General features: G+C 39.8%; 1 protein-coding gene across 1 annotated transcript in view; it reads right to left on the bottom strand.

Annotated features, from left to right (window-relative positions):
- LRRC63 (leucine rich repeat containing 63) overlaps positions 1 to 19,007 on the bottom strand; it is a 57,475-nt gene extending 38,468 nt beyond the window's left edge. Inside the window, exons 1-4 of the mRNA XM_017343483.4 lie at positions 18,416 to 19,007; positions 17,352 to 17,508; positions 752 to 1,471; positions 316 to 369 (exon numbers count right to left, since the gene is read on the bottom strand). Of these exons, the coding sequence (XP_017198972.1) occupies positions 316 to 369; positions 752 to 1,471; positions 17,352 to 17,508; positions 18,416 to 18,520 (1,036 nt within the window). The 5' untranslated portion in view covers positions 18,521 to 19,007. The remainder of the gene's footprint in view (positions 1 to 315; positions 370 to 751; positions 1,472 to 17,351; positions 17,509 to 18,415) is intronic.
- Between the last annotated feature and the right edge of the window lie 6,340 nt (positions 19,008 to 25,347).

Below are 25,347 nucleotides of genomic sequence, written 5' to 3'. Positions count from 1 at the left end.
GCCCAAGTAATCGGGTTCCTGCTACCCACCAGGAGGACTTGAATTGAATTCCCAGCTTCTGGCTTCAACCAGGCCCAGCAATGACCATTACAAGCACTTGAAGAATAAACCAACATTCTCCCCCTCTCTCTCTCTCCCCCTCCTCAAATAGATAAATCAATAAATAATTTTCTAAAATTTAAAAAATTGCTGAGGAACTGAAAATAAGGGGAGACATTATATATGACTCATATATACTCATACAAACACATAATCATAGATACTTTTGTATACTATGTATAATGTCTAAAGGAATGATATAAACATAGCATTTACCTTCAGATGGTCTTGGGGCAGTCTCTACCTTTTCATTTTCTAATGAAATATTTTCTAGAAAAGAAAGAAAATTCATTGAGGGTGTTGTGAATTCATTCCAACTGTTCACTTCATGAATTGGGATTTATCTAGATCACCTTCTGAATAATTAATTAACCTCACCACACCTTTATATTAGTTTTTCTGATCTTTTTTAAATTTCCTTATTGGTTCCCATCATTAGCATCTGGATAGAGTTCCCAGTTTGACTTTGGTATCTATCTGTAGCATCAGGACTCCTGCTCTTGTCCTTTGGTCCAAGACAAAAGGTGATTTTATCTTCTTCCTACCCTGCAAACCCAGAGTGGGGGTGGGGACACCCTTGGCTCCCATGCCTCCCCTCCCCTGTGTTCCACTTGACCCCATTATGATAGAACCATAGTCAGATTATATTTACCTATGATAGACTGTCTCCGAGGCTTTCGTGGTAAAGGTGGTGGTGGTAAGGGAACAGTACCTGGAAACTGAGTGATACTTACTACCACTTTACTAAGATGTGTGGGACTTCGCTGGAAACGTTCCGACCACAGACTTTCAGGCCTACCAGACACAGTGCTAGGTAGAGGGCTTACGTATATTGCGCTTAACTCTCTCAAGGGTTGCTCATAAATGTGGGTTGGAGTCATCGGTAAAGGTTGGAACTCAGGATACACTTTCTCGTAGTTGCTAGTGAAGATTGGCCAGCGAGCACTGAAGACGTTAGATAAATCTGAAGGGTAGTCATACATGTCTTCTAATTTGTCTTCGAAGTAAATGATTTTTCTTTTGTTTACCTCTGGCTGTGGCTCTTTTTTGAGCTTTCTTAAACTTCCCATTCGGGCTGTTTCTTTCCGAAAAACTCGAGAAGAAGCTGATTGACAACTTGGGATAAAGACGGAACCAGTAGCAGTATCTGGAATGTGCCAAGAAACATTTTTAGTAGATTTTGGGGCTGTGGAAATAGTAGCCACTCTTTCTTGTACATGACTTTCCATAAAGATATTTTGGATCTTGACAGCTGTTAGTGTTTGTAAATCTTTGCTTGAAACAATACCAGGAAAAGCTGCTTCTTCACTTTCAATTGAAGTTTCATCTTCGGGGAATTCTACATACAGGGACCCAATTTTACCAGTCTTGGCTAAATCAGAAAAAGAAAACAGAAAAAGGAAAATTAGGTGTCAGATATATAAAACGATTAATGTTTTCATATTCATAACTTTTCTTTATCCACTCACCCCACTCTCACCTTCTAAAAATGTTTATATTCCAGCTCGGCTACCAGGAGTTTTGACTAGGATAAAATGTCAGAGAATATCAAAGTGAAGACTGAATTGTATATTTAGAAAGGGAAAGGAGTGTCTCTTGGAAGAACATACTAGATGGAGAGAAAAGTGGAGTATAAGGAAATATTTATGAGCAGTTACCACTAAACCCTGGCTACATGGTTAAAATGTTTTTGATGAAATTTTGCTATTTCATTATTACCTCTTTCTCATTTAAAATTTTTTTGAGCAAAGATTATGTTTCTTTTCAATATCAAGTGTCAAATCAATGTATCTTTTAAATATCCTAATATTTGCATAGACTACAATGTGTCAGCAGTTCAGTTAGGTTACAACAGTAAATATTCTTTTTTCTTTTAGATCCAGAAACTGCTCTTAACATCTTAGCTTTCCTCCACTCCTGGGCCCAGCATTAGAGGAGCCAGAAACTCTGAGTTGGGCAAGAGAAACAGAAGAACAAGGTGGAAAACTGATCAAACCCTCTCTCCCTGTGGCTTGTGTAAAAAAATTGCAAGCCTAGAGTAAGCTGTGAGAAAGTATTGATTTAGATTGAATTAGTTGTTTAATATGTGAAAATTAGTCAAGGCTAATAGACAAAGTGACTAAGAATGGGTACCACATGAGTTTGAAAAGTAGTAATAATAGAATAATATTTGCTTCCTTATATGGTACTAATCAATACTAGACTCATTCCATAAAAGGGATACCAACATCTTCAACTTCATTCCCCCTCATTAGAATTCTCATTCTCATTAAAACGAATAGCTTAACAAGGCAAACACTACAATGAATTCCAAAACTCCTGACTACCACCATCCCACCGTATTCATCCTCCCTACAATGACAAACTCTAGTCACTAACATCCACTGGTTTGATTTAATTTTTCATTTTTGTTCTGTTTGTTGTTTCACTTTATCTTGCAAATTTTTATTAAATCAATAGACTTTCTTTTTGGAATAGTTTTAGATAAGAAAATTAGGATAGTACAGGGAACTACCATTTTTCTTCAATGCCACTTAGTTCTACCTATTACAATCTTACATTAGTGTGATATAGTCATTCTAATTAATGAAGCAATGTTAATACATTATTAATTTAAGTCTATAGTTTATAGTAGGGTTCACTCTTTTTGTTGTACAAGTTTATGGGTTTTGGTAAATGCATTATGTTATGTTTTAACCACTACAGTATCATACAAAATAATTTCACCACAGTGAAAATCCCTTACGCCTCACTTTTTACCTTCCCCTCCCCCCCAACCAAATCCTGGCAGCCACTGATCTTTTTACTCTATAGTTTTGCCTTTCCCAAAATGCCATATCATTGGAATCATAAATGCATAGCCTTTTCAGATTGGCTTCTTTCAGATAGCAATATGCAGTTAGAGTTCCCCCATGTCTTTTCATGGCTTGAGAGCTCATCTCTTCTTCGTGCTGAATACTATTTATTTGTCTAGCTGTATCACAGTTTGTTTCTTTATTGCCCTGCTAAATAGCTTCCAGTCTGGGGCTCTCATGAATAAAACTGATATAAACTTGCATGTGCAGAATTTTGTGTGAATACCAGCTTTTATCTCAATCAGGTAAACACCTGGGAGTGCAGGGATTGAATTGAATAGTGAGTGTTCAGCTTTTGATAAAATTGCCAAGCCATCTTATCTTCAAAAGTGGCTATACTATTTTATATTCCCACTCTCAGTGGATGAGAAGTCCTGTTCTTTTCCAGGTTTGGCATTGTTAGTGTTTGGGATTTTAGCCATCCCAATATATCTACAGTTGGTATCTCATTATTGCTTTAATTTGCAGTTTCCTAATGACATATGATGTTGAACATCTTTTCATTTGCATATTTGCCATCTGGATGCCTTCTTGGGTGAGGTGTCTGTTCAGGTCTTTTGCTTGTTTTAAAAACTGAGTTGTCTTCCATGAGTTTAAGAGTTCTTTATTTTAGATGTAAGTGCTTCCTTAGATATGTATTTTGCAAGCATTTTCTTCCAGTCTGTGGCTTGGCTTCTCATAAAATAGTCAATGTATTTGGTAGAGCAGAAATCTTTAATTTAATGAAGTTCAAATTGTCAATGTTTTCTTTTCATAGTTTACTCTTTTTTCATTTTTCTTTTTCTTTGCACTGTATCTAAAAGTCCTCAACAAACCCAAATTTCATCTTAGGTTCTAGAACTTTTATAATATTGCATTTGTACATTTAGATCTATGATTCATTTTGTGTTCGTTTTTGTAAGTCACAAGGTTTGATCTAGATCCATTTGTATTTTTTTTTCTGTTTTGTATGTGGATGCCCAGTTGCTGCAGCATCATTTGTTGAAAACATTCTTTTTTTTTCATTATATCATCTTTGCTCCCTTGTCAAAGATCAATTGACTATATCTCTATGGGTCAGTTTCTGGACTCTCTATTCATAGCTATTGATCTATTTGTTTATTCTTTTGCCAATACAACCCTGTCTCAATTACTGTGGCTTTATTATCACATGGTCTTAAAGTTAAGTTGGACAATCCTTCTACTTCCTTCTTATTCTTCAATATTGTGTTAGCTATTATGGGTTTCCTGCCCTTCCATATAAACTTTAGAATCATTTTCTATCATATACAAAACAACTTGCAGGAATTTCTACTGGAATTATATCAAGTATGTAGATCAAATTGAAAAGAATTGGCATGTTAATAATACTGAATCATCCTATTCATGAACATGGAATAGCTCTTCATTTATTTAGATACTGTTTGATTTCTATGTTCACAATCTTTTCTTTAGTTTTTCTCATATGGATCCTGTACATATATTGTGAAATTTATGTTGAAGTACTTCTTTTAGTACAAATATCAATTATGTGTTTTAAATTTCAAATTCTAACTGCTCATTGCTGATATAAGAACAGTTGACTTTTTTTTTTTTAATTCGGCAGGCAGAGATAGAGAGTGAGAGAGAGAGACAGAGGGAACGGTCTTCCTTCTGCTGGTTCACCCCCAGATGGCCACCACGGCTGGTGCACTACACCGATCCGAAGCCAGGAGCCAGGTGCCAGGTGCTTCTCCTGGTCTCCCATGTGGGTACAGGGGCCCAAGCACCTGGGCCATCCTCCACTGCCTTCCCAGGCCACAGCAGAGAGCTGGACTGGAAGAGGAGCAACCAGGACTAGAACCCGGTGTTCGTATGGAATGCTGGCGCTGTAGGAGGAGGATTAACCAAGTGAGCCACAGCGCCAGCCCCAAGAACAGTTGACTTTTATATATTAATAATACATGCTGTAAACTTTTTGTAATCTTTATTACTTCCAAGAGTTCTTTTGCTAATTTTTGAGATTTTTCCATACAGACTTGCCCTTTATGAACAAAGCCAATTTTATTCTTTCTTCTCAATCTATATAGCTTTTGATTTATTTTCCTGTATTATTGTATTGTCTAGAAGTTTCTAGTACAACACTGAATTGTACTGGTAAGTGGTTAGAGGGGACATCCTTTCTTTGTTCTTAATCTTAGTGGGAATGCTTCTAATTAGTCACCATTAAGGATGTTGTTAGCTGTAGTGTTTTCAGATAGTTCTTGTCAAGTTGAGAAGCTCTCCTCTGCTGCCAGTTTGATGAGTTTCTTCATGACTGAGTGTTGAATTTTTTAAAAACATTTATTATTTATTTGAAAGGCAGAGTAATAGGGAGAGAGGGAGACAGAGAAAAATCTTCCACCCACTGTTTCACTCCCCAAATGCCTGCATGATGAGCCAGGACTAGACCAGGTCAAAGTCAGGAAAACAAAATTCCATCCAAGTGTCTCTTGTGAGTGGCAGAGACCCAAGTACTTGAGCCATAACCTAGTGTCTCACAGGATGCATCAGTAGGAGGCTGGATGAGGAGTAGAATATCCAGGTCTCAGAAGTGGCACTCATACATGGGATGTAGGCATTCCGAGTGGCCGCTTTATCCACTGTACCACAGGATCCATGACTGTATGTTGGATTTTGACAAATGCTTTTCTACATGAATTGATGTGATCATGAGACTTTTCTTCTTTAGTTTTTTGATGTGATAGATTACATTAATTTATTTTTGAATGTTGAACCAGCCTTTCATATCTAAAATAAATCCTATTTCTTGTGGTATATAATTATTTTTATACATTGTTGGATTCAATTTGCTAATGTTTGCTTGAGAAGTTTTACATCTGGGTTCATGAAAGACATTGGTTTGTAGTTTTCTTCTTTTTGTAATCTCCTTGGTTTTAGTATTAGAATATACTACTCTTATAGAATGACTTAGGAAGTATTTCCTCTGCTTCTATTTCTTTTATACATGTTTGGTATAATTCACACATCAAGCATAGTTATTTTCAATTCCCTGTCTCTTAAAACTGAATTCCCTATCTCTTCAAACTTTTTTTTTTTTTTTGCCTTCAAGCATAGTTTGTACTGTGTTCTTGAAAGACAGTCTGATATATCAGGCAATGGGAACTGAGGTAGTTGTATCTGTAGGTGCAAGAAGCTTCTTCTATACCCTCTAGTTTCTTTTTGCTTTTCACTACTTTTTTTCTCCCTGTTGTCTTTGGGCTTCCTATGAATTTCTTCTTATATGAAAGCCACATTGTATAGTTCTTATTTGGGACCCACTGCTGTTATTGAAGAATTGTTGATGTGGTGTAAGGTGTTAGCGGAGGGTGTTCTGTAATTTTATAACTAAATTTCTATTTTTAAAGGTTTATTTTAGATCCTGTGGGGGAAGCAGGACATACAGCAGACTCAGAATGGCCCCAAAAAGCACTCCGGCCTCAGAATCAACCCTTGGGGCATTCGGATCTGGCTAAAAGGCCCATGAGAGTCTCACAGGCATGGAAAGCCACGACACAGTGGCAAAAACAACCTAAATGAAAGATCCTGGTGAACAAGACCCCAGCGGAAGGAACAGGCCATCAAGGAGGGAGGCGCCTTTCTCTGAAGGGAGGAAGGAACCTCCACCGTGATGTGGCCTTGACTAAACAAGTTCAGAGTTGAACTCAAGGGGCTTCCATAGCCTAGACAGCTCATGGCAAGAGCCTCCGGTGATTGCTGACGTCATAAATAAGTGTGCCAATTGTCAAATCAACAACGGGAGTCACTGGGTACATGCTCCCCACGTAGGATCTCTGTCCTTAATGTGTTTTACTATGAAGCTTAAAGACAACACTACTAGTCGAACAATACCCTATACCTTGTGTGGTTGTGTGAGGGCAGCCTGTTGAAATCCTTGCTTAGTATATACTAAGTTGATCTTCTGCATATGAAGGTAATTGAAAATGAAACTCGATGAAGGGTGGGATGGGAGAGGGAGTGGGAGAGGGGAGGGCTGCGGGAGGGAGGGAGGTTGGGGGGGAAGCCTCAACAATACAAAAGTTACACTTTTTAAATTCACATTAATTAAATAAAAAAAGAAAAATAATAAAGGTTTATTTTATTTGTTTGAAAGGCAAAGTTAGAGGGAGAGAGAAAATGAGAAAGAGAGATCTCTCATTAGCTGCTTTGCTCCTCCAAATGGCCACAATGGCAGGGGCTAGGCCAAGTCAAAGCCAGGACCTATATATCTAGGTCTCTTACATAGGCAACAGGGACCCAAGCACTTTTCTTCTGCTGCCTTCCAAAACAAATTAGCACAGAGCTGAACTGGAAGTAGAGCGACTGGGAGTACAACAGGTGCTCTGCAATAGGATGCCTCCATTCCAAGCCCCTGTTTAACCCACTGCGAAACAGCCCAGGTCCCTAAGCTTCAGTTTTTTAGTGGACTTGAATCTCTGGGCTGGTTTTCACAAGTGTTGTTTATCCTTTCCTCATCCCCTTACGTGAGACGGGAAAGCTAAAGGGGCTAGAGGTATCTAATTTGACTTTCTCCCAGGTCAGATAAGGCTCTGGTAATGTAATTTCTTAGACAGCATATGTTTGTTATAGAGAATGCTCCAGGAGTATGTTTATTTTTAAATAGATTTTATTATGATTTTTAATTTTCCATACTTGTGGGGTACAATGTGATAATTTTATACATGTATCCAATGTACAAGGATCAAATCAGGTTAGTATTCCCATCATTTAAAATTTGAAAAAAAATTTAACATTATTTGTACACATTTACGGAGGTAAAGTATACTTCAATAAATATATGCAATGTGCATGGATCAAATTAAGGTAATATTTCCACTCCCTTATCATTACTTTATGTTTGGAGTCTTTGAGCTCCTCTCTTCTAGTTATTTAAAGCACATAATAGTTTACTGTGAACTATACTCACCTCACTATGATGTAGAACAACAAAACCTATTCCGTCTGTGTTTTGATACCCATTATCCAATCTCCTTCTATCTTCTCTCCCTTCAATTATTTCCAGCCTCCAGGTATCATTATTCCACATTCAGGATCAACATTATTTAGTTTCCACATGTAAGAGAGGATATTAAGTGAATTTTTCACTTAACATGACATCCTCTCATTCCATCCATTTTACTGCAAATGAGCTATCATCCTTTTTTGTGGCTTAATACTCCATTGTATGTATAAATCACAATTTCATTATACATTCATTTGTTGATAGGCATCTAGATTGAGTTTACATCTATTGTGAACAGAACAGCAATAAACACGGAGTGCAGATATGCCTTTAATTTGCTGGTTTCATTTTCTTTGGATGTATACCTGGAAGAGGATAGTTGGATTATAAGGAAGATTTCTAGATTTTTTTTTAAGAATTCCATATATTCTCCATAATGGCATTCCACCACAGGTATAAGACTTTCTTCCACATCTTTGCCAATATATGCAGCTTTTAATCCTTTTAATAATATCCATTCAAATTGCAGTGAGATGATATCTCAACAGTAGTAAGAGTTCCCTCTTCTCCATAACTTTTCCAGCACTTGTTTTGTCTTTTTGACAATAAGCATTCTAACTAGGGAAAGATGATACCTCATTGTGGTTTTGACTTGTACTTCCCTGATGGCTAGTGATACTGAACATTTTTTTTTTTTTCATGTACTTGTCAGTCTTGTGTATTTCCTTTTTTGAGAAATGTCTATTCAGATCTTCGCCTGTTTCTTAACTGGATTATCTGTGAGTTTGTTGTTGCTGACTGTTTTTTAGTTCCTTATATATTCTGAATATTAACCCCTTTTCTGGTGAAGAGTGTATAAAAATTTTTTCCCATTCTGTTGGTTGTCTCTTAACTGTTGATTGTTGCTTTTGATGTATAGAAGAAGCTTCTTAGTTTTATATGATCCCATTTGTCTAACTTTTCTTTCATTGCTGTGGTTTTCGCAAAAAAAAAAAAAAATCATTGTCAACACCAACGTCTTAAAGTGAATTCCATTAGCAATTTGATAATGATAAGCTCTTCATTTAAGTCTTCCACATATTTTGAGTTGTTTTTTGTATAGGAAGAGCAGTTGGGAAATATGTTTCAATCTTCTTCAAAAAGCTATCTGGTTTTCCCAGCATCATTTATTAAGAGGTAGTCCTTTCTCCAATGTATGTTTTTGCTGCCTGTTGAGAATCAGGTACCTTAGATGCATGGATTTATTTTTGTGATCTCTGTTCTGCTAGGAGTGCCCTCTGCCACATGTTCAGTCTGTGTGCACAATGGCAGTTGGCCACCTCTCTGAATTTATTTTTTTTCTTGACTAAATCTGTTTTGGCTTTGAGTCTATATCCTGTTTTCTCTCTGTACTGTACCCCTTATCCTTACATCTTTATGTCTATTATTATGCCAACACCATGCTGTTGTGGTTACCATAGTTCTATGATATATCTTGAAAACAGTATGATACATCCAGTTCTATTATTTTGCTCAAGATTGCTTTGACTATTCTGGGTCTCTGTATTTCCATATAAATTTTAGAATATTTTCCATACTTCTGTGAAGAATGTTATTGATATACTGATGAGATCTGCATTGAACCTGTAAACCATTATGGGAAGAATGGACATTTTAACAATATCAATTCTTCCAATCCATGAACATATTTTTTATATCTCTTTTAGTGTCTTTCACCAGTATTTTGTAATTTCACTGTAGAGGTCTTTCACATCCCTGGTTAAATTATTCCTAGGTATTTATTTTTGTGTACTTATTGGTATATAAAAATGCTACTGATTTTTATATGTGATTTTGTATCCTACATCTTTACTGAATTTGTTTATCAGTTCTAGCAGTCTTTTGGTGGCGGTTTTAGGTTTCTTTCTATATAGAATCATATAATCTGCTATTAATGAGGATTTGACTTCCTCCTTTACTTCATATATTTTTTATTTCTTTATTATGCCTATTTGCACTCACTAAAACCTTCAGTACTATACTGTGACATAGTGGGTTAAGCCACCAATTGAGACACCAGGAATTCATGTTGGATCCAATCTCATTGCTTCTTATTGATCTACTCAGGTTTTCTATGTCTTCATGATTTAGTTTTGCTGAAACATATGTCCAGAAGTTTTTTTCCCCATGCTTTCCAATTTGTTGACAATTGTTTTTAATAGTCCCGAATGATCCTTTGTACTTCAGTTGTAATATCCTTTGACATCAGTTGTAATATCTCCATTTAAATATCGGATTGCTTTTCCAAGCCATAGCAGGGAGCTGGATCAGAAGTGGAGCAGCTGGGACTCAAACCAGCACCCACATGGGATGGGCAGGTCAGTTCTTTAACCCGCTGAGCCACAGCACCAGCCCCAGTAATAGTATTTCTTTTGCTTCTGGATGTAGGACTTCCTTAAGCATCTTTTGTAAAGTCAGTTTGATGTTGATGAATTCCCTTGGTTTTTGCTCATCTTGGAAATTCTTTATTTCTCCTTCTTTTCTAAAGGATAACTTTGTTGGGTATAGTATTCTTGGTTGAGAAAAGTTTGGGGTTTGTTTGTTTGCTTTCAGAAGTTAGAATATATCATTCCATTCTCTATTGGACTGTAATGTATCTGCTGAAAAATCTTTTGTTAGTCAAATGGAGGTTCTCTTGAATGTGACTTGGCAGTTTTCTCTTGTGTTTAAGTTCTCCATTTGATAGCTCTTTTGACAGTTTCACCAAAATATGCTGAAGTGAGGATCTTTTCTGGTCATGTTTATTTTAGGGTCCAATGGGTTTCCTGTACCTGGATGTCCATATCTTTCCCGGGATTGGGGACATTTTCTACTATGATTTCACTGAGTAAGTTTGCCATGTATTCCCCGCACCCCTTTTAAAATGATTTATTTATTTAAAAGGCAGAGTTACAGAGAGGCAGAGGCAGAGACAGAAGCAGAGAGAGGTCTTCCATCTGCTGATTCACTCCCAAAATGGTTGCAATGGTTGGAGCTGGGCTACCCAAAGCCAGGAGCCAGGAGCTTCTGGGTCTTCCATATGGGTGCAGGGGCCCAAGGACTTGGGCCATCTTCCACTGCTTTCCCAGGCCATAGCAGAGAGCTGGATTGGAAGTGGAGCAGTTGGGTCTCAAACTGGTGCCCATATGGGATGCCAGCACTGCAGGCAGCAGCTTTACCTGCTATGTCACAGCAGCAGCCCCCTGTATTTCCCATTTTCCTCACCACCTGGCTGTGGTTTCCCAAATTCAAATATGTGCCATTCGATGGTGTCCAAAAGATCTCAGAGGCTGTCTTTGTTCTTTTTATTTTATTTTTATCTAAGAAATTTCATAAAATTTATCTTCAAGTTCAGATATTCTTCCTTTTGCTGATCCAGTGTGTTGTTGAATCTTTCAACTGTATTTTTTAGTTCTTCCTTTTCAAGTTTTCTGTTTGGTTCTTTTTCAAGATTGCTACCTCTTTGTTGAGTTTCTCCATATTATTCATTGTTTTACTAATTTTGTTAAATGTTTTGTATTCTTTTGTTTCTTCCTATAATCATTCTTTTGAATTCTTTATCAGACACTTCATCAATCTTGGTTTACTTTAGGCCTGTTGCTAATGACTTACTGTGCTTGTCTGTTGGCATCTCATGTGGCCTTATGTTGATATTTCTGCATCTGGCAGATCGGTTGTCTTTATCATTTAAAAGGTGGTTTTCATGGTAAAAGCCTTTTTATTAATGTTAATTTGGGTGTCAGTTTGGTAGGCTACTCTACTTTAGCTTCTGTTCCATTTGGATGCGGTAGTGTAGTCTCCCTATACTTTCTTCCACTGCAATGGAAACCAGACTTTGGGAATGATGATTGAGCCTGTAACCTAAATTCTCTGATAAATCTAAGAAAATCATTGATTATCACTTTCCTTGATTTTTGTTGTTTTTAGGATGGGTATGAGGATTTGTAATCTCTTAATGTTTTAAATCCAAAATAAAAGTCTTCTTATATTCATTTTTCAAATTTTTATGACCTGTAATTTGCCACTTCTATATCAAAACTTATTACAAATTATTATTATTATTATTATTTAAATATTTTATTTATTTATTTGAGAGGTAGAGTTACAAACAGTGAGAGGAAGAGACAGAAAGGTAGGTCTTCTGTCCGTTGGTTCACTTCCCAAATTGCCACAATGGCCAGTGTTGCACCAATCTGAAGCCAGGAGCCAGGTGCTTCTTTCTGGTCTCCCATGTAGGTTCAGGGGCCCAAGCACTTGGGCCATCTTTTACTGCTTTCACAGGCCATAGCAGAGAGCTGGACTGGAAGAGGGGCAGCTAGGACTAGAACTAGTGCCCATATGAGATGCCGGCGCTGCAGGTGGAGGATGAACCTACTGTGTCACTGCGCCGGCCCCACAAATTATTATTGATATCTTATTGTTAAGCCCAATCGATATTTATTATTATTTATCTTTATTCAAAGTCTTTTTATCTATTCTCTTCTCCATAAAATTCACTCTCTTTTTGATTTCCATGATACTCTGTCATTTTTCCATTCCAAACTCTCATAGAATTTATTTCTTTTTCCTGGAAAGTCTTTCTCATTCCCAGTTCACTAATTAATATTGTAAAGGTTCTATCATCATCTTTCTCTTCACCCCTACTCATTTTCTATAAACAATAATAACTCTAAAATCTGGGTCTGAAGTTCAAAGCATCTCACACTTATCGTGTCCAAATCAGACCCACCAGTAGTTTCTATTTCCCTGTATCTCACAGAGGTACACCTATTATCTAATCACAAAACAAACACAAAACCACCAAAACAGAAACCTTAATTCTTTCTGCATACATTCCCCAAGTTTTGTGTAACCAATTATCATAAAACTGGTGACCTGAAATGATGGATATTTCTTATTTCTTGTCTCAGTTCTGGGGTGCCAAAGTCAGTATCACTAAGCCAAAATCAAGGTGTCAGAAGGACCATGCTCTTTCTGAAATCTTTTTTTTAAAGAAACCATTCATTGCTTGTTCTAATTTCTAGTACTCCTAGCATTTCATGGCTTGTTATCTTAGTTGCCTTACCTTGAAATTTCTCTTTGCTCCATCTTTGTATCACTTTCTCTTATGTGTGTAATCTCTCTGACTCCCTCTTACAAGGACAAATGTAATTGCATTAAGGGCCCATCCAGATAAGCCACAATAATCTTTCCATCCCCAAATCCTTGAATTAATCATTTCTAAAACCCAGGTAACTTTTTCTGAGATAACATTCACAAGTTCCAGGTAGTAGAATATTGCTTATCTTTTAGTGGGGTTATTTTTCAGCTTACCCCACCTCCTGTCCTTCAGGCCTTACATTTAACCCAGTCAGTCATCTATGGGCTTTATTCAAATTATTTATGTCAGGGCTGGCACTGTGGCACACAGGGTTAAGCCACTTGCAACCCTAGCACCCCATGTCAGAGTGACAGTTCAAGTCCCAGCTACTCCACTTTTAATCCACATTCCTGGTAATGCAGTGGAAAGGCAGTGGAGGACAACTCAAGTAATTGGGTCCCTGAAACACACATGAAAAGATCAGGATTCAGGATGGAGTTCCTGACTCCTGGCTTCAGCATAGCCCAGACATAGCTGTTATGGCCATTTGGGAAGTGAACAGTGGATAGAGAATTTCTCTCTCTCTGATGCTCTACCATCCAAATAAATATATTTTTAAAAAATTATATATTTCAACTCATCAAATGTACCTCCCCACACCTTAAAATGATATGTTTTTCTTTTTTTTATTTCCTCCACTATGAGAGCCACTAAAGTGAGCTGTTTTTCTGACGGATTTGTGTACAATCCTTGAAAACTAGTGATCTAATTAAAGTCTGCTATTTCAGAATCAAAAAATAAGACCAGTTGAATAATCACTTGCTAAAGCCATACATCATATTAAGTTTGGAAGTGAGATTAAAATTCAGATACCTGGACTCCAATTCTAGAGAATTTTATACCATCCCAGGTTGCTACAGTCCATAAATAATCTTGGGCCAAGTAAGAAGTATCACAACTATTAAAGCATCTTATATCGTCAGTGTTTTTTTTTAACACAAAGGATTTTTTTTTTTTTTTGACAGGCAGAGTGGACAGTGAGAGAGAGATACAGAGAGAAAGGTCTTCCTTTGCCATTGGTTCACCCTCCAATGGCCGCCACGGCCGGTGCGCTGCGGCCGGTGCACTGTGCCAATCCGAAGGATCGAGCCAGGTGCTTATCCTGGTCTCCCATGGGTGCAGGGCCCAAGCACTTGGGTGGTTTTTTTAAAATATGTTTATGAAGTCATGGCACACAGGCTATTGCATTTGAACTTTCTTTTCTCCTAGTTAAATGACCAAGAAACAAAACAAGTTTTCCCTTCTGATTCTCACTGCCATGATCCTAGTCTACACTGACCTATCCCCCTTGTTTTTCTGATATTTCTTTAAAATGTCTTCATCCAATTGTCAGAATCTTATCAATGATCATGCAGATTTCTTCATTTGGCATGAACTGGATCCATTTACTCTAAACATGCTGTGTGATGACTCCAACTTTCCAGTGAAAACAGTCACTGTAATTACCTCTGACAACCACAAAGACAATGCTTCATTTATAACTTCATTTCCTATGTCAGTCTCACTATGAGGAATATCTTCTTTCCTAATCAATTAAAATAATTGTATTCTTTCAAAGTCTACCTTAAATTCTTTTTTTTAAGATTTATTTTATTTATTTGAAAGAGAGTTACAGAGAGAGGTAGAGACAGAGAGAGAGGACTTCCATCTGCTGGTTCACTCCTCAGATGGCAGCAGTGGCCGGAGCTGCACCATTCCGAAGCCAGGAGCCAGGAGCCAGGAGCCTCCTCCAGGTCTCCCATGTAGGTGGAGGGGCCCATCGGGCCATCTTCTACTGCTATCCCAGGCCATAGCAGAGAGCTGGATCGGAAAAGGAGCAGCCAGGACTAGAACTGGAGCCCATATGGGATGCTGGCGCTTCAAGCCAGGGCTTTAACCTGCTGTGCCACAGCACTGGCCCTTATACCTTAAATTCTGTGCAATTCCTCCCCTTTTTTTTATTAACACAACCTACACTTACTGCTATCATTAATTCATTCAACAAATATTTAACATCTACCATGTGCCAGCCATATTCACAGTGCTGTAGTACAATGATATAACAAGCTTTCCTACAATGAAAGATCTCACATTGTAGTACAGAAATTGGGCGGATAAACACTTTAAGAGAGACTAAGTGTTCAGTAAGGTAAAGTGTGGGATACTATTAGAGAAGAGAGGAAGGTACTCTTCCTGAATGATCAGAGAAGAGGTTGGTAAAGAAATCTCCCCATCGCAGATGATCTCTGTCTCCTTGATTCCACGATTTCCTGTTGTGTTTTTTAGAAGCATATTTTGCAATGACATTTTCAAGTTTTTCCCTGGTGTATTAAATTTCTACTTTTTAAATATTCTCTTTTACCATCAGAAACTACAGAAGTTTCCTCTACATTGAGCATATTTTATTCCACTTCTATTAATTCTCAAGTCTAAGTTCCAGCCTTATTTATTCCTGCCCCAGTGTTTTCTCACATCTCTGAACTATTCCTACTCTATACCACTAATTCTATGCTGCTTTGTACTGCTGTTCCAGACTTATTTAATGTGTACCTCACTGTTAAAGTTTAAAAGATGTCAGAGCTTTGAAGATCACTGGAAGATCTTCAGAGTCCTGAAAGGCAATGGCCAGACATTCATCTCATTTAAATTTAACATTATGAATCAAGTTAGTCAGTTGGTAGAGGAGGTTGAAAAGGGGAAATATTCGGCCGGCGCCGCGGCTCACTAGGCTAATCCTCTGCCTGCAGCACCAGCACCCCGGGTTCTAGTCCTGGTTGGGGCGCCGGGTTCTCGTCCTGGTTGCTCCTCTTCCAGTCCAGCTCTCTGCTGTGGCCCAGGAGGGCAGTGGAGGATGGCCCAAGTGCTTGGGCCCTGCACCTGCATGGGAGACCAAGAGAAGCACCTGGCTCCTGGCTTGGGATTGGCACAGCACCAGCCGTGGCAGCCACTGGAGGGTGAACCAACGGAAAAGGAAGACCTTTCTCTCTCTCTCTCTCACTGTCCACTCTGCCTGTCAAATATAAAAATAAAAGGGGGGAAATATTCTAATTCATCAAAGCTTATTGTAAGGAATTAATAAGAACTATGCACAAAAGTGGAGGATTAGGGACTTATAAAAATTATAAAAGTAACTCATCTTTACTTCATATTATTTATCACGTGGTAATTTCACATTTATTTATATGATTAATTGACTATCATCTCTATCTCACCAGGGAGTAACTAATTAAGGGCATTAGCAAGGTCTCTATTTTAAGATTTATTTTATTTATTTGAAAGGTTAGTTCATTCCCAAAATGGTCACTCCCAAAGGGAACTCCATCCTGGCCCCCAGGTGTGGGGCAGGAGTCCAAGTACCTGGACCATTTTCCGGGGATTTTCCAGGTGCATTAACAGGGAGCTGCATCAGAAAGTGCGGAGAAGCCAGGACCTGACCCAGTAGTCCATCACAATGCCAGCCCCACTCAGGGTCTGTTTTTGTTCAGTATTATAACTCCAATTCCGTATAAATGCAGTCAACCCTCATTATCTGTGGTAGTTCTATTCAATTAAGTCTCAGAAAACACTGAATTATCCAGTGCTAAACTGTTAGGAAAAATACACGATTAGGTTCTTTTGAGTTTCTGGTCTCAAGCTATTTGACAAGGAATCCTCAATACATAATCTTACTGCTTGTATTTCTATGTAAAGACACCTTATTAAATATATTTTATGTACAATGAGCTCATGACTAACAGCATTGTCCCTAAGCCAGAAGGCAGCTTATCTAACACATGCATTGTTCTCTGTAGGCACATCACAGCCTTCTCATGTTCAAGGATACTAAGCAGCTTGTCGGGACTATGCTTGGGGCCCATTTTCAGCAGTGAAGTCAAGCACACCCATTCCACAAACACAGCACCACACAGACTGGGAAAGTGGCACTGAACTCAAACAAGAAGGCAGAAGTAGCCTTATCCCCCTCAGCTGGAAACATGTGCATCCTGAAACATATTTTCCACTCCTTTGCCCATGTCCACAAATGACTAGGAATGACCTACAAGTGCTGATTTGGGGGTTACAAATAAATTTTGTTACAAATAAATTTTATCAATGAGGTAAATTTGCATCTACTGTATGCATGAATGAAGATAAATGACTATACGTGTTGAACTGCATTGGATGTTACATCTTCTTACAACAAACATTATAAGTTATGGTTATTAATGAATGTCTTTTTTGGATTCTGAGCTGTGCAAGACAAGGAATTTTTATGTAAAATACAAAAATGTTAATATACATTTATGACTACTACGCATACCTGAATGGAATTGCTTCTTATACACAGACACCTTACGGAGTTTTGGAGGTAAAGGTCTTCGAAGAAGTTGCGGGTATGTCTGCATTTTAATGAAAAATAACCGCTGTTTTTCATAACTGTTCCTTAAGAATCGACGTTTTGGAATATGCTTGAATTGCTGCTGAAAAGCAATTGGAGTCTAGATTACATCTTAATGAAAATGATTACATGGTGATATCTTAAACCAAAGTAGAATTCCTTTATTTAAAAAGGAAGGTAAGAAAATTTTCCATGAAAACTTTTCCAAAGCATACAAATACAATTTAGGTATAATACAGAATTTTGCTAATCAAGATCATTCTAAAATTTCCCATGTTATAAAATTGAATCTACCAATGCTATTTCAGCTAGGAAATACAGATTTTTCAGAAAAACATAAATGACAATTTTTCACTACTTCCAAAATGTTATCACTATAAATTTACAAAATGTTTTTGATCAAAAAGATGTGGAAGATCATTGTACAAGGGGGATTCAAAAAATGCCTGGAAATGCATTTTATGAATAACTATGCGTGGATTTCAATTTTTTTCCCACAAAACGCCTTTTAACTCAATTTTCCACCATCTTTTAGAAGCTTCTGAAGACTCTCAGTGTCTAATCATTCACAATAAGTTGTCTCCTTTCTTCAGTGGTACCTGTTATAAATTTCAAACACTCTAGGTGGGCCCTAACGACTTAGTCTAAAAATAAGACAGACTCCCGTATAATGCGAATTCCCGGAGTCTCTGGGAATCCCAGTTAGACCAAATCATGCAAGAAAATGCGTCCAAAAATGTGCCCTTGGTTTGCAGGGCAACAGCGAGAGCGCCGGGCACGCCGCCTCTCTGCAGACAGCCTAGAAGGGACCAGTCGGGAGCCACACAAAGTGGCCCTGCACCCTCAGAAGGGAACTGCATACACAGGCGCTCCAAGTTTGCTCCCTGGAAGTTCGTCCCATGCGACGGGGCAACTTTCTTCCTTTCGTTTCCGAAGAGATGCCTGGAAACGCCGAACTACCCATCACCGCTGTTGCCCAAACCAACCGGCGTTTCGTCTTCCATCCCCTCTTCCTCGGGACCTAGGCCGCGATGTAAAGGTCCAGCGAGGTCGGAAGGCCGTCCCGCTAGGTCTCGCTCCCAAGGTAGCATCTAGGCCACCTCACACCTCCTAGCGAAGTGCAGCCGGAAGCCAAAAAGGCAGGCCCTGGCAACCGGAGGCCAATCAGCCTGTTCCACCTGAGGGACTCGCGGCGTCGCGGGCGTGGCCAGCGGCAGGGGCGGGGCCGTGGCTGGAGGCGGGGGCGTGGCTGGCTCAGTGGGCGGGGCCATCGGCAGGGCGGGGCCGGCGCCGTGGGCGGGGCCGGGGGCCACGGCGGGACAGGCTACGCAGCTGTGGCCGGCGGCAGGGGCGGGGCCAGAGGCAAAGGCGGGGCCGGCGGAGGGGCGGGGCCGGCGGCCTGGGCGGGACGGGCTACGAGGGCGGGGTCCGGCGCGCGCCCTTCGAGCCCCGCGGGTCCGGCCCCGCGCCAGGGCGAGCGCGCGCTGGGCTCAGTCGCCTTCGTCCCGCGCTGGTGTGGCGCTGCCGGGGAGGCTGCGGGCGCTGGGGGCAGGAGCAGCCGCTCGGTGTGCAGCTGCGGTACGGAACGCAGTGGGGATGCTTGTCGCTACTACTCTCATTTCTTAATGACCAGGGCCACGGTTACTCACTCATCCGCCTCGGGCGTGAGGAGTCCGGGCTGCGCTCTCCCTCGCGCCCCTGCGGCGCAGCCGGCTCCCGTGGCTAGGGTGGCGGTGCCCTCGGATGAGCGAACCTGCTGCTCTCCTTGCGTGCTCCTTTAATGCAGCCTGTCTCGTCTTTCTGCTGAGTCCTGTAAGGGGTGTGCTGCAGAGGTATCGGGGCGCCATTGAAAGAGACCCATTTCTCAAGCATAGTCACTCGTTCTGATGACCGTACTGAGTGTCCCCGTCGTGGTGCTGACGGGCCCGCGTGTCCGTGCTAGAGCTGTCGTGTGTGTTTGCAGGTATGTGCCCGAGTCTCTGGTGATGAGGGAGAGAGCCCAGGAGAGAACTCAGTAGGCAGAAGTGGAACTCTCAACTCGGAAAGTAAAGGATGCAGACTCCCCCGCCCCCATCCCATCCCACCCCACCCCGCCCCCGCCCCCGGTTTGTTTTTTGATGGTGAATTTTTGTTTTTGTTTTTGTTTTTTTAGTGTTAAGTGCGGGAACTTTAGTGACATATTGGAAAAGGAGAGACTTCCGTGCCAGTAGAACCTGGTTTAGGGGATCTTTCCAAGTCACTCCCTAAGTCTGCTTTTTTCTCCTTAGGAACAAGCCTGTATTTTAAAATAATCAATGAAAAAAAAAAAAGTAGAAAAGTAAAAAAGTGTATGCTGGAACTCTGTGAAATATGCAAATTGGATTCCCTTAGAATGTTAGCATGTGGTTTCTTCTCCATGTCAGACTACTGTGTCCCAATAGACTACAACCCCAGCTCATGAATTTATTCCAGTTTCCTGTGTCTACATCAGAGATTGATTAGCTTCTGGGAAAGGTAAGAAAGTTGATAGTAAAAGGCAGATCTGATGGCCGCGTTTGGCCTCAAGTAACATATGTTGTGCATATTCTGTGAATGTGAAAAAATGTTTATGTTTGGAAGCATAAGAAAGTGAGTGCCAGTTTGTAAACTGAGTGAGGTTTCTGTGTTCTTAAAAGCTGTTTGAACTATGACAGCTATAGAATTGTTTTTACTGGCTGATACTTGGCATTTTAAATTCGTGCTTGGTTTTGCCTAGTCGAAGTCAAGGCTAGGCATTGCTCAGTATTTGTTGTAAAATGCTTTGTCACATGGGCTCAGGTATCAGGCATCATTTCTTGCAGATTTGTTTAGCAAGTACCAGGCCACATCCTAGAGCTGTTTAATATGCAACCTCTGCAGAGTTAGCATTTTGGCTTCTACTGCTCACTGTTTCTAGCACAGAGGAGCAAATGTTTAGACAAATGAACTAGTTGTGAAAATTAAATCTGTGGCTTTATATGTTACGTATATATGTCAGTTATCATCTTTCATGCTTTATTTATGGAAATTATATACAAATGTAGGCTGGATTTAGAAAGCACAGAGCATGTTCAATCTGGATTATTGTACCAGTCTTTAGATTTATTTTTATCATTTTTTTGAAAATATTACCATCTCTGTTTTCTTGCTGTTTTTAAAAATTTTGTCTCTGGGAAATGCTGTAGTTTGCTCTTTGATTTTAAGGGTCTGCTGTATCTACTGGACATTATCTGTCCCATCAGCTTTGCAGTTTGGCAGAACCACATGAAGAAGCTTGTCAAACTGAACCACAGCACTTTCGCTCTGTTAGCAGATTTATTATGGTGGCCAGAGTAACTGGTGAGCACCAATGTGATAGACATCCTGCATTCTTTTCATGTCCCTCAAATGAGGTAAAAACACTGCACAAAAGCAACCCTAGGGCCTGCTAGGAATTCATAGTGAGTTCCCTGGTTGGTGGGGAATGCTTGGGGAACCTTAGATGTGCTGTTAGTGAGAGCACACAGCTCTGTTGGAATGACATAAAAGGTGTTTCTAGAAATTTTCAATATACTTCTCTCCTCTTACTTATTTACTTTTTAAACAAGAAATTTATCAAACAGTTGGGCCAGTGTAGATTTAATCTTACATTTTACCTCATGGAAATTATTGGGGTAATTTGTGTTTTTATGCTCATGTTAGTTTTCAAAAATTCTTTTAAAGAATGGATAGTTATATGGGGGCACTTACTTGTTCAGTTGTTGAGTCCCAGGGCACTAAAACACTTTTAAGAAAGAGCTATTTCCTTGTGGTTTGAATTCATCTTTTGTTGGCATTAACTATAAATACTAGGAAATGTCTTTATTCACCAGTCACCGCATCTTAACTGTGTATGAAGGTCCTTCAAGAAGTTCATGAAGGTGCATATTATAAAAACTATACATGACTTTAAAAATCTTTTTTCAACAAAGTAAACTTACCATTAGATTCCATTTTATGTGGATTTTTGAAGTACCCTTGTACACATAGTCTGTGTTTTTATGCTGTTCCCCAGAAAGCAGTTTTCTCAATTATTAACAAAAATATTTGGAATAAGCTACTTATCTTTTCACCGCTCATATCTCACTGCAGAGACAATACATCTTTTCTGTTCTTCATTGTTTTGACCAGTTATTTCTTTTTATTTTTTAGATGATAGTCATTTCCTTTTGTTTAAACTAGAAGTCCTGGGAGCCCTTAGGACACATACATGCACACATACACACATCAAAAAAGAAATGTCATGCAACTTGCATCAGGAAATTAAAAGAAAAAATTCCAAGCCTAATGAAAGGACAATGTCTATCTGTTTTTCAAAACCATATTCATGGATTCAGTCATTCATTCCAGAATGATTTATTGGTAACCATCTATGCATAAAGCACTTTGCTAAATGCTAACTTTAAATTTATAGTGATTAGTTTGAGGCTTTATAATTTTAAAGTTTGAAGTGAAATGTTAAGTCATTTTCAAAGGCTTTATTTATCTATAATTATAACTACTTGTTAGTTTTTTTTTTCAATTTTAACAATTTTTTTTAAAATGATGTTGCTTGGGTAGAATGGTGTTATTAATACTCCCTCACTCAAAGGCAATTTGTATTTTTTTTAGCCATAGGAGTCATTTTAGACTGGCTACAACCAGCTCATATTAGATATTTGTATATTATATGATTGTGTCCTTTACCTAAAAGAGTTAAACCATCTTAGTTCCCTTAATGTTAAGTTGACTAGACATGTTATCATCTAGTGCTGTGAGTTATGAAATGTTTCCCACTTAGGCATATAGCAATGTGGGTTACTCCCTCTCTATGTAGAGGACACTAAGTGTAGGTTTGGTTTTATTTTGCTCCACAATTATCACATGATTTGAGACTTCTAGTATCTGCATCAAATTTCAATCAAAGGCCGCATAGAGTAGCTCAGCTTCTTGGGTGTCAAGTCTTCCACCTGCCACTTATTAGCCCCATGCCATTGGACCAAACTTCTCAAAACCTCATGGTTTTTCCTCGCTTGCAGAACTGGGTGAAAATGGTGCCCATTCAGGGTCTTATGAGGAGTTACAAGAGGTAGTCTATGTCAAGGGCCTCGTTCGGTGCCGGCCACAGGGTGAGAGTGCTCAGTAGATATGAGTTGTTAGAAATTAAAATAGGCATGCAAATGGCTAAGGTTTCCTGTCTCGTGCTCCCTGGTTTATATGATGAGAGTTGATTTTCACCCAGAGGTTTGAAGGGCTTCAGGGTAAAACCTGGGAATGTACCTGCAAACTTCATACTTACTTTGTCGGTGTCTCCAAGTGTTGGAAAGTCTGGTTTACAGTTCTCAGACTGAGACACGAAGGCTGTATGTTGGGAGTTGTGTTGCATTCTGGCCCTGGTTCTTCTGCCCCAAGCCGTACGTGAACTGTGGGGCGGCTTGTGTCTGTAAGAGTCCAAGAACCGTGACCAATCTAAGGAGGCCTGGACTCCTCCCTCACGTGAGTGGAGCCTGCGAGCTGCTGTCAGCACTGACTGAGACAGGCTGAGTCCATGGCAAATTCCAGCCAGGACCCAACAAGGAAAGCCGCCTTGTTCTCAGCACTTGCCAGGTCAGTGGGTGAAAAGGCCCACAATATGAAGCTCCTTTGAATGGCTTCAAAAGGTGTTACCAAAAAAATTGTTCTTTTTTTTCATGTTTTGTCTTTTTTTTTTTTTTTCTGAGTATGCACACTAGACTTTAGGAGACAAGTCTATGGAATTCTTGGAGCAGCTGGGATTTAGTCCTGCAAGAAGCATTTATTATACCCAGCAGGTGTTTGATCTGTACACTCTCTGTTCAGCCCTCACATACTGGTGCCACTTAGAGATGCTTTGTGACAACATATTCTTATTTTTTTTAATTTTTATTTTATTTTATTTTTATTTTTTTATTTTTGACAGGCAGAGTGGACAGTGAGAGAGAGAGAGAGAGAAAGGTCTTCCTTTTACTGTTGGTTCACCCTCCAGTGGCCACTGTGGCCGGCGCACCGCGCTGATCCGAAGCCAGGAGCCAGGTGCTTCTGGTCTCCCATGCGGGTGCAGGGCCCAAGGACTTGGGCCATCCTCCGCTGTACTCCCAGGCCACAGCAGAGAGCTGGACTGGAAGAGGGGCAACCAGGACAGAATCCAGTGCCCTGAACAGGACTAGAACCCGGTGTGCCGGCGCCGCAAGGTGGAGGATTAGCCTACTGAGCCACAGCGCCGGCCCGACAACATATTCTTCATTCGAATGTCAACAACAATTTATGACCTTAGACAGTAGACACATGATTTGCATTTCAAATGTACCATTCTGCTTTGTGGTCACTGTTCTCATGGAGTATATGTTATTCATAAATGTAGTATTTTCATCCTTGACACTTAGTCTGTGCACCCACTTCTTGCTGGATGGGGCGTGTCCTCGGTCGTGAAACCTTGGATGACCATTATTGATGAAATCTCTTCCTTGTGCCCAGAACTCCACACACCATCGCTTCCCAACCCACTCAGAATCAGACCCAGAAAGAGCCATCTCTAAGTCACCACTGCTCTCCACAGGAGCAAGGAAACCAGAACATTGCCTTCCCTAATGCCCACTGCCCCACTCCCCTACCGAGACTCACAGCATTAGGAAGGATTGCTTCCAGAAGACTTAGAACATGGTATATCACTTAACACAGGTGTTCCTACTGGAGAGGAGAAAAAAAAAAAAAAAACTTTCTTCCTCTACTCACTTGCCACAAGTCATAGTAGTTAGTAGTTGTACGTAGTTGTGAGATGGTACATACTTGTAAGACATTTGTCTTCTGCAAAGATAAACGAGAAATGGCTTGAAAAGGGGCAGTGATGGTAACCAGTATTCTGAAAGGAGTGATTGAAAGTGGAACTGTGACTATAACAAATCCGGTCTGGCACCGTTGGCTTAGGGCAAATTATTTAGTTAGGAACCAGAAGGGCTGGTTTTCCTAATCTTGTCCTGTGACCTGTAAGACGAGCTGTGACGAATTGGAATAGCTGTGAGTTTTGGACCTGTATTTGAGGATTATTTTTGGTGAAGTGTGTTTCTTAATAAGTGTATTTCACTCATTGATGCTTATCTTCATAGTGCAAATCATTGTCTCCAAGAGGAAATGTTTCCTATAAGATGAAGGAGCATGAGAACATTGAATGCTTCAAGAACTTCCTACAATAGGAGAGGTGTGGATTTTAAGGTCAGAATTTTCCAAACAGGTTGACATGTTCTGAGCTGAAGAATTAGGAAATCTCAAAGGGAAAGAGCTCTAGTGGAGATGGAAACCAGGCCCTTATCTCCTGGGTGACATCTAGAGCCTCCTCCCCTCCCCCAGATGACCTCCACCCTTCAGAAACACCTGCAGAAAGATGATGAGGCACCTGAGAGCCGCTCTCTGAAGTAGAAGGGACAATCCTTTGACAGGGATAGGGGGAAGCACAGGAAGTCGGTACTCTCCAAGGAGGTCACACAGCCATAGTCAAAGACAAGATCAAGGTCTTAGCCCCTGGTTTTACAAAATGCCCTCCATGGTAATCTTAGTAATGTTCGCTTTTTAACAGCATTGCATTTTTCAAATGTGTGATCGTGAAATTTATATAAGAATGATCATGAATGAGTCAGCACGGGCATGGCTCTATCCGTCCTATCTCCAAAGGGCATGGCTCTATCCTAAGTCTCCAAAGAAAGAACTAAGGGAATTGTTGGGGATTATTGTTATCTGCATTATCAATCTAAAAGGTTCCCAAAATTGACAGGGAGTCAGGTGCTCAACTTCTGATTCTGGTGTTGTGTGGCTTCAGTCTGGGAACTTAAGTTTCTTTGATGTTAAGACTCTTCCTTTTCAAAGTCTATGAGTCTATTTTTTTTTTTAAAGATTTATTTTATTTATTTGAAAG

Source organism: Oryctolagus cuniculus, chromosome 9 (assembly GCF_051225735.1).
Source record: "Oryctolagus cuniculus isolate XC-2025 breed Fujian yellow rabbit chromosome 9, ASM5122573v1, whole genome shotgun sequence".
Taxonomy (NCBI): domain Eukaryota; kingdom Metazoa; phylum Chordata; class Mammalia; order Lagomorpha; family Leporidae; genus Oryctolagus; species Oryctolagus cuniculus.
This window is presented reverse-complemented; position numbering and strand designations above follow the sequence as displayed.